Raw genomic sequence first — 10,656 nt, forward strand, 5'->3', positions numbered from 1 at the left:
TAAACTTGAAGCTGCAGGGAAAGGACAAATATGTAACAAGTATGATAGGGGCTATAAACTCGTTCAGAGCTAAGCTAATTTTGTGGATGTCGCATTTGAAACTGAAGTCTCTTGCGCATTTTCCAAACATGAAAAAAGGGATATGAGACAGTGAAATTGACTTATCAATATTAGTCATTAACCTTACAATTGCTTCAAGATCAATTTGAAACTAGCTTTCAATAATTTAATATCATCGAGCCTATGGTCACTTTTTGTGTGAATATTTTTACCAACCAAATAAACGTAAACGAAATAGCAACATGCATTTCGGAATTTCTTCAAGTAAGCCGAGAAGAAGTGGAGATAGGAATTTTGGATCTTCAGAATGACATTATCCTCAAAACTATTACATCGGATGAGAAATTCTGGAATATATTTTACAGAAATAAATTTTTCTTCTTAAAAATAGCAGAATATAAAACAAAGACGTTTTTTGGCTCCACATATTTGTGTGGATCATTGTTTTCGATAATGAATATCATAAAATCAAAATATAGATCACGACTTACAGATGAACACCTTGACGTTTGCTTGCGAGCAGCAATTTTATCATATTCATCCAATTATGAAACGCTGGCCAGTGAATTACATTACCAATGATCACATCGACTATATTTTATGTATTTTATAAAAAAAAATTTTTATTTCGTATGTTTTGCAAGCAATTTAGTAATCATTTATTTTACACAATAATATTAATACTAATTATATTCATATGTTAAATCAATTTGTAAAATTAAATTTTTTGTGCATTATATGTAGAGTGTATTATTACCTGTGTTTACCACTATAAGTTTATCTTGACAAAATAAATGGTGCCCGCCATTCGACCAATATTTTTGCTCTTAGGTGCCAAAAGGTTGAGGACCTCTGTTTTATATATTAAAGCATAGTATAATTTATATATTTAAGAGAAAAGACATTATAATTGCTTCGAAAATAATCGCATTGTTCTAGAGTTCTTTCCGTTAAATAGAACTCTAGAAATATTTTGGTTATATCATTTAATATCTGTTTAATACATATAGTACTGTTCCTTGGAATCTGATGGTGCTATCCCTGGAAATTGTCGGCACTATATTATGTTCCTTTGAAATTTTATAAATTAGTTCTCCGTCTAAACATAGAAATTTGAACCACACTTCATTTCTGAATACAGTTCACGGATTTATAGTTCAGTTGTTTTCTTCAAATTAGTATATAACATATTTTCCGGGTTTTAGATATGGTTTCTCTATCTCTGAAAGAAAAGTTCGGAAACAACTGAACTCATAACAACATGCGTAATCCCCATGAAATACTTCGACAGCAAGTAAAAAATAGAATTTTGCTTATTCAAATTTTATTACCATAAATAGATTAAAATAAATTCCATTTAAAAATTACCTTTGTAATAAATTGTTATAATTAACTAACTTTATGGTCAGTATTTTCAAAGATCAAGAAATGCAAAAATTATATTAATTTACTTCTGGGTGATCTAATATGAGTGCCCTTCATATATAATTTTTTTGTAAATTTGTCAGAAATAAAGTTAAAAAAAGAATACTCTTAAAAGGACATGGATTAATGCGTAGGCCATTTTCACATTCATTTATTCCACTTCTTGATGTATTCATAATTTGAGTATTAACTACTCAATTTACTGAACTAAATGCTTTTTTTACTGAACTTTTAGTATGCTAAAAATGTTTTAGCTCGTAAATTTAAGATAATTTACGAAGTTTAAATTTTTGTTTCGTGTGTTGATTAACTCATATTAAGCGAGAGAGAAAAAAGCGCTATCTAAATCTATTGAGCCACTAGTTATAACTACGATTAGTTAATCACTAGTGAGCAGCTTAAGGCTATTAAAACAATTTTAATTGACTGATTAACCTTTTTTTTTAAATAATTATTCTAAAATAACTTAATTATTTTCCCCAGTATTCAAGCATGATTTGACATTTCTCGTCCCAGCTTCCTTAGAAATGATATGTTAGACTTTGTAAAAGATATTTTTGTTATTGCAGTTTTTTTTTTAAATATTTCACCAAAATATTGTACAAAATATTTTACCAGAAATCAAACATGTTTTCACGTTTCTAATCCCATCTTCTTTGAGAATAATCCGTTATAATTTGATGGCGTTTTCTACCTTCAATTAATTATTTATTTGTCACTCCTATAATAAGTATTCTTTTTTTAACATTGCTTGACAATGATTATAAAAAGATTTTTAATTCGGAATATACTGTATATTATGTACTATTAATAAAGTAGCTAATTTTTTAGCCAATTTTAAAGTAAATTTTTTTTAATTTATCTTATTATTTTTAGATAAACATTTTAAGTTTACTTCAGAATGAGTAATTACTTTAAGATAAACATTTTAAGTTTACTTCAAAGTGGGTAATTATTTTAAAATAAGCATTTTAAGTTTAATTTAATATGGGTAATTATTTTAAAATAACCGTTTTTATCTTACCTTGAAAAAGCACTGTTATTTCCATTCCATGAATCACCATTTCGTTAGATTTTTTTTTTAAAAATGCCATATTAATGTTTTATAATAACAACACTGCTTTTAACAGAGTAATAACGGTATATTTAAAAATTTATGAGACTGAAATATTCAGAATTAAGCATGGTATTTAACAAAAAAAATATAATTATTTTAAAATTATCCTTATAATCTTCTATATTACATTAACACATAGCATTTAACAACTAAAACAATAGAACTTCTAAAACTATAAAAAGCATTTGCAGACATTATGTATTAAAAAAACATGGCATTATACAACACATAATAATTCTAAATTTATACAAAGCCGTTAGGAGCATTACATATTAATAAATAACATGGCATTTAAAACGCGATACTTAACAATTACATCTGTAACAATGATATTTATTAATAACATAATACATGATGAATTTGAAATATAATACAGTTTTCAATAATGTTTACTAATGACGTGCTAATTAATGTATTTAAAAAAAGCATATTTAATAACATGAAACCAATACTAATTCTCAATAAAGTGGTATTTAACCTATTTAAGATCAAGTATTGAAACATAATAAAGGATTGAACATAAACTGCATAAAATGTGGTGTTATTTTCGTAGAAATGTGCTTAAATTTAGACACGAAAGTAGCTTCATACTTGAAAAATAATATTTCATTTACAAAAATAAAATTGTAAATATATGTACCTTTGGCTAAATCAATGGACAAATCATTTGGTTGAACACTTGCTTACTTGTTTCTTGTGACATTTGTTTTATTCTAATTTTATTTACAGAGCTTGCAAATTTGATCCATTATGAAAAGTTAGGAATAATCTCAAATGGAAAAATTACACATTTTCAAGAAGTTGAATTCGTCAATAAGTATTTTAAGTTTAAAAAAATAAACTAGCGTAGTTTTAAAATTTCTCAACAGAAAAAACTCATTTCATAATATTATTAATTCAAATTATATTTCAAATCCAAGAATGAAATAATGTATAAAGTTTTATTAAAAAAAAAATAAATAAAAAAAAATAATAAAAAAAAAATTAAAAAAAAAATAGCTCATCTTTCTCTACAATTTAACCAGTACTACAGTAATGAACCGGAATGGCCATTCTACATTGTTTTTTTGTACTTTTTTCTTAACAGAATTTGTATTCCATTAAAACCTTGTGTTGTTAAAAACTTATTTTTGAACTTTTTTTTTGAAACTTGGAAACACTAACCCCCCCGCATAATAGCAAGAAGATCGTATTTAATAAAAACATGGATAAACAACATTAATAACATTATACCTAAATAATATAACATTATACATACATAATACAACATTTCACGTAAATAATAACATTATTCACAAATAATAACATTATATATGAACAATAACATCATTAATAATGTATTAACATGAATGAATAACAACATGAAACCACAGAATCTATTGTTTAGTTCTTCGTTCCAATGTAAAAGGATATGAATTTAAGCACATCATCATTATCTGAAAGCAACTCAATAATTTTTATGTTTCGTTATTTTTTTTTAATATGAATGTTTTCATTTTAATTAATGAAGTATTCTCAATTGAGCGCTGATGTGTTAATCAGTTTTCTTAATTGAAATTTGTTGCAGAATCACTTAACTTAACTAGATTTGAATCATTTTAAATTACGCGAAAGGTTTTGTAAAGACAATTATCACTTAGAAATAAAACACAATTTCAAAATTTTTCTAACATTTAAGGAGATTAAAAGAATTGATACTTAGAAAAATGTGAAGAAACGCAATTTTGCTCTGCTAATTAAATTAATATATAACTTAATTATCACATGTTTTTCAAATTATCTTTGACGAATGAAAACCTTGAAATAAAGAAACAGTCGAGTAAAAAAATTTTTTTTTCCTAAGTAAGAGCTAATGTTTTCTAATCAAGGTTTTATAATAGTAAAAGATTACATAATTTTCTTTTAAAATAACATATTAATAATTAATAGTTACTCTGCGCTATGTAAAACGAAAAAAATTAAAATATCAAGCACATTTTTCTATTTAATTTTTAAAAGGAAGTTAAACTATTATTGATCGTTTGAAAATTAAATATTTAAAATATATATTTCTTTAAAAAAATTCTACTCCAAAATATATAATATTTACTTTAAAATTAATATAATAATATATGATTCTGTTTCATATTTTCTGTTCTATTCGAAGTTCTTTTCCTCAATTTAAAACATTTTATAGTATTAATTTATTGCAGAAAAAAATTTAGATTTTCAATGCTTTTTGTTTTACTGACATCAAACAATATTCACAATTTAATGCACAAAAAATGTTTAATTCGTTGAACATTGTTACATTGCTTTGTAATCAGAATCCTTTATACATGTTTTTAAACTCCTAGTCGAAAGTGAAGCAGAAAAGAATCTAAATATAGGGGTTTGTAAGTTAAAATTCAGCAAGGAAAAGCAAAACAATATCGAATTCTAGCAAATAACTATTAAGAAAGGAAGAACTAACTGTATGTAAACTAGTCGAATGCTAAAACTTGAAAGCGTTACATTCATCAACTTTACAAAGCAAACAGGTTTGATAATTTTAGTTCCGCCTTCTCCATAGTGACTTATGGATTTCAATTTTGTGTTCATTTTTTCATCGCATAAATATTATTTAGCTTAACGTATAAATGTGTATATTTTTAATTTAATTTTTTCAAAAGATTCAAATTTATATAGTAATGGTAGTTATGCTTTAACACCCTTAAAAAACTTTTTTTTTAAATAAGAATAAGTGGAGAGCAAATTTACTTGGCAGTTGATTATAAAAACCATTTCTGCGTTTTTACAATCATATTTATGTACAAGAAAGGTTGTGTTGGACTCTTTTTATCATTAAATCAATGATTTAAATACAGTAATAGATAAAGAAGAAGAAATAGTGTTCAAATAGACTTTGTCAGTCATTCTATCGCTTCCCTATCGTACAGAAGAATTGTACTTTACTTCACACGGTGTTTAATGTCAGCAATTTCATAAGGAAGAAATAAAATACACAATCTCAAAACTAAATATGTCAAAAAAATGCATTTTTCCTCACGTTCAAAAGTGAAGGGGAAAAAATGTTGCTACTATTAAGTTCAATTGCTACTATAGAGTTAGTTGTTGCTACTATTAACTATTAAGTTAGAATTGAACAAAAAAACTCTATTTTTCTTCAAGAAGAGAAGATAAGCAAATAATTTAATGTGTTTCGATGTATAATTTTTATTTTTATGATTAGAAAAAAATTAATTTGTGACATTATTCATCTTCAACATCTGACGCAATTCTGTAATTAAATGATATTTAAATTAAAATTTTACTGATGATTACTTTAATCATTTGGTCTAATTTGCGCATTTATTCGTACTACATAACTTTTCCTTATAATGTCGTACGTCAGTGGTAATATGTGTCCAAGGAGGAGAAAGAAATCCAAGACTTCAACGTGAAATAAACCCAATTATTAAAGAAAAGAGTTTGAAAAAAATAATGAATGCAGTTATTCATTTGTAAGTCAGTTAGCAGCATTTAGACTAAGAGGAAATTAACGCAGTTTAAGAAGATACCAAAAATAAACGTAGGAGTATAGATATCTTTTAACGCGCATTGCATAGCATGTCTACTAAATTTCCAGTTAAACTTTGGTCTATTACAATATTACAAAATATATTATGAAATGATCCAAAGTGTTTTTATTCCTATTAGTAGTTGTATGGCACAGAGAAGTTTTAGATCTAAATATTTAAGAGTAGCAAAAACATTTTCATTAGTTTAACAAAATTGTAAAATATATAAACAGCTTTTTAAAACCGTCAGTGACAGCAAAGTTTGAGTAGAATGGTTGAAGTTAATTAAACACTCAACATTAAAACTTTGAGATATTAAAGGAATAGCAGTTTTCTTTCTTATTTCATAAGGCACTGTAATAGGGAATTTGCCGACATGTCTTTAATTAGTTCGAATTTAATCATTTTTTAATCAAAAGTCAAATGAAATAGAAAATGACGAGACGTATCTATAATTGTGCAGAAGATGAAATTTTTAACATTGGCAAGATCCGTTTAAATCTATAAAAATAAAGATAGATAAGTAGTAGAAAAATTAATTCCCACGTCTACTCCTCGAGTAATAGACTCAAAGGTTTTGTTTCTGGTTTTTACAGCTGAGTAAGGAGATTAAGAGATATATGTTTTTATGAAGTATTAAATAATTTCCTCCTGGGATCCATATTTAGCGGAGTTGTGCTTTGTTGCACCATTCTACTTATTTTGATCTTCAACTTGAACGCCTTTTCTTATAGAAGGCATGACAATTTCATGCGTTTTATTCATGAGAGCCCAATTTAGCGGTGTATACTTTTAACTTTATCAGCACCATTTGCAATTAAGAACTCGAGTACCGTCTTACTTTGAGCATACAATAGAGGTGCTCTATCAAGGTTATCTATAGCATTGACATTAGCACCGTCCTTTATTAGAAGCTCAACAACCTCCTCCTTATTGTTTATAACAGCTCTGTGCAGAGGTGTATAACCACGGAAGTTTTTAGCATTAATATCAGCGCCTTTTGTAATTAAAAGCTCGATTGCCTTCTTAGTACGAGCATCAAATATAGAAGCTTCATCCCGGCAATTTTTAGCTTTAACATCAGCACCTCCCTTTATTAAAAGCTCGACAATCTCATCCCTTCCATTCATAAGAGCACTGTGAAGAGGTGTATAGCCTTTACTATTTTTAGCATTTATATTAGCTCCTTTGGCAATTAAAAGCTCGAAAACTTTCTTGCTTCTAGCTGAAAATAGGGGAGTTTTATCATGATAACCTTTAGCTTCAACATCCGCACCTTGTTTTATTAAAAGCTCGACAATCTCATCCCTTCCTTTCATAACAGCGAAGTGCAGAGGTGTATAACCTTCGCTACTTTTAGCATTTATATCAGCGTCTTTTGCAATTAAAAGCTCGAAAACTTTTTTTCTTCCAGCAAAAAATAGAGGAGTCTCATTAAGATCACCTTTAGCTTCAACATCAGCACCTTCTTTCATTAAAAGCTCGACAATCTCATCCCTTCCATTCATAACAGCGAAGTGCAGCGGTGTATAACCTTCGCTACTTTTAGCATTTATATCAGCGTCTTTTGCAATTAAAAGCTCGAAAACTTTCTTGCCTCTAGCTGAAAATAGGGGAGTTTTATCATGATAACCTTTAGCTTCAACATCCGCACCTTGTTTTATTAAAAGCTCGACAATCTCATCCCTTCCTTTTATAACAGCAAAGTGCAGAGGTGTATAACCTTCGCTACTTTCAGTATTTAAATCAGCGCCTTTTGCAATTAAAAGTTCGACAACTTTCTTGCTTCTAGCTGAAAATAGGGGAGTTTCATTATGATAACATTTAGCTTCAACATCGGCACCTTCTATAAAGCTCGAATATTTCCTTGCCCCAATATGTCCCTGCCTCACAGCCCAGTGCAAAGGTGCTTCTCCATGCATACATTTGGCTTCAATATCGGCTCCTCGTTTTATTAAAAGATTGGTAACTTCTTCATCTGCAGCATAATGAAGAGCAGTGGCCCCATATTCATCAACAACATTAATCATATTTATTTTACTTTCTATCAGAGCCTCTAAAAGATCTACTAAACCTTTTTGTGCCGCCTCGTGTAATAAAGTCTTTTTTGGTTTCTCAGCATCATAAGTTTCAAGGCTTTTTATTGCTTCACACATGTCACAAGCATTCGCACCCTTTCGAAGGAGTAATTCAACAGTTACCCAATGACCGTCTTTATCTGCATATCTTAAAGGACTCCAACCAAGTAGCTGATCCTTAACATCTACTCTAAAATCGTGATTCAACAAAGTCTTAATTAAGTAAAAATTTCCATATGCAGCAGCTAAGTGCAGTGCTGCTCTTCCTACTTTATCTGCAGCATTAATGAAATCTTTTGTTTTTTCTGCAGTTGATAATAATTGTTTTGCTTTTTCTATATCATTGTTTAAAACAGCAATGTGCATCTTACAGGTATGCTTATCGGTAGTTACCATTTGATCGAAAAAGATCCTAGTTAATTTATGTTCTTTTCCATAAACCTGATGGCAAAAAAATTTAGTTACTTCTTTTCTTTTTATGTTCTTCCGAGTAAAAATGCGCAGCAAAATATTCAGCAAAACTGAAGTGAATGAATATTGGTTTGGCAGCAACAATATGACTAATGAAACCTGAATTTTCTTTACCTTCTTGTATCTGTCTCTTGAGTAATTTTATCGTCTCCAATTCTTCTTCTATCAAAAACTGATTTAAATCTTCTTCATGGAAAAGTATACACAAAGCTAACAAGGAATATTTTTTCTCGAAGGATGCGAATAACGTGTCATACTCTGAACCTGATTTCGATAGATCCAATATCTGTTTTTCTAAAAGATGCCTTTTGTACTTACTTTCAATAAAGGCTCTATATTAGTTCATAAGATCTAGTTTTATTGATATATTTGATTCGTTTTTGTTGAACTGATCATAAAAAGTTTCAATTTTCTCTTGAAAAGCTTCAATCAGCATCTTTGTTTGTAATGGTATTCCTGTAAATTCTTTATTTTTATCGGAGATGGACTGTAGCACTTTGTCTAGTAGTTTGTTGGCGTAAAGCTCAAAGTTCTCTTTGATGCTAAATTTCTGAATATTACACAACATGTTTTTCATGAACATCACCTGATCGTTTCTAGACAGTGGCATTAGACTATACGAAAGTACACTTAATGCATCTTCTAGTTCACTTTTCATGTGTGGGCGGGTAGTTATCCAGAGCTTCTCTACCTTTGAATGTTTTAAAGCTTTTAGTAGATCAACAACTTTTTCTTTATATCTAGGAACGATCTCATCAAATCAATCAAATAATATAGCGACTTTACCTAAAACATTCAGTCTATACTTAAATAAATCTTGCTCCAGAGGTGTGTTTAAGTCAGCTATGTTCATTAGAAATTTAAACATTTTGTCCTTGTCTTTAATAAAGTCATTATTTGCAAATATTTCTGTATAGTTATTCAAGTTAATTCTGACAACCCACAGAGAAGAATCGAAGTTTTTCATCTCTTGTGCTAGTTTAGTCAGTACCGTTGATTTTCCCGCTCCAGATACTGCACTTATAATTACTATACGTCCATCTATATCGCGAAATTCTGTTACATTTTCTGTCTCTATATAATCACGTAATCTTGATAGAGCACCTTGAGATTTTTGCCATACAAATTGGCTATCTACTTCTTTTAGCCAATGAATATTTCGATTTTCAAATACCTTACACAGTTCATCAAAACCTACTTTTTCTTCAGAAATCACCACTTGCTCTCCATTAAGGGTGGATTTTTGAATTCGATCGTTATAAGTTACATACATTTTATATTCATTTTTAATATCTTTCTTAATAGTAGACTGTGTGAAAATTCGATTGATGTAGTAGTTTTCAATATCACTTAATTTAGAGAGTCTTTCACCTATTTCTATCGTTTCTTTGTTGATAAATTTCGATAATGTTCCTTCATCTACTACATGTTTTGACTTCTCTGTTATTAATGTACTTAAAGTTGTCCTTTCACCTTGAAAATGAATTGTCTTATTTGAAAGTATTTTTTGGGAATCATCCGCTAAATCATAAAATTTTAAATTTGTGTTATCGTCCATTTCATAATAAAACTCTGCATTATCTCCTAAGAAATATTCTAAATCATTTTTCTCTGGTGAAAATAAAATAAACTTAACTTTCTGTTTATCTTTTAAAATATTCAATATTTTCATAAAATTGTTAATTGAAAATTTCGTATCTTCTTTCCTGAGATCACTATTATTTTCAACAACAAATAGCATAGAAGCTTGTTTATCTAATATCTTTACAAATTCATTCAATGCAAAAAACTGCTCTAAATTAAAAAGTTGCTTTAGACTTAGAAAAAAAATTTCACTAGCTTCATAGTTAAGTTTATTCTCCACTAGAAGCTTATGTAGTTTTTTGATTCCAACTACAGGATGCACTTTACAAATTATTTGCAAAAACTTCAAGTCAACTTTATTTAAAAAATCAGTATATTCCAC

At 28.4% G+C, this 10,656-nt stretch overlaps 1 protein-coding gene across 1 annotated transcript; it reads right to left on the reverse strand.

The window, feature by feature from the left end:
* Positions 1-5,713: 5,713 nt before the first annotated feature.
* Positions 5,714-9,910, reverse strand: LOC147811875 (uncharacterized). Its single transcript, XM_087161522.1, has one exon. The coding sequence runs from the start codon at positions 8,613-8,615 to the stop codon at positions 6,918-6,920; it is 1,698 nt and encodes a 565-aa protein (XP_087017648.1). The 5' UTR covers positions 8,616-9,910; the 3' UTR covers positions 5,714-6,917.
* Positions 9,911-10,656: the final 746 nt, after the last annotated feature.

The sequence above is a fragment of the Parasteatoda tepidariorum genome, chromosome 4 (assembly GCF_982258835.1).
Source record: "Parasteatoda tepidariorum strain Cologne lab strain chromosome 4, Ptep-v5.0, whole genome shotgun sequence".
Lineage (NCBI taxonomy): Eukaryota > Metazoa > Arthropoda > Arachnida > Araneae > Theridiidae > Parasteatoda > Parasteatoda tepidariorum.

Excerpts from the sequence above, each read along its gene's own strand:
- LOC147811875 (XM_087161522.1), bottom strand. The coding sequence starts at position 8,615 with ATGGTAACTACCGATAAGCATACCTGTAAGATGCACATTGCTGTTTTA.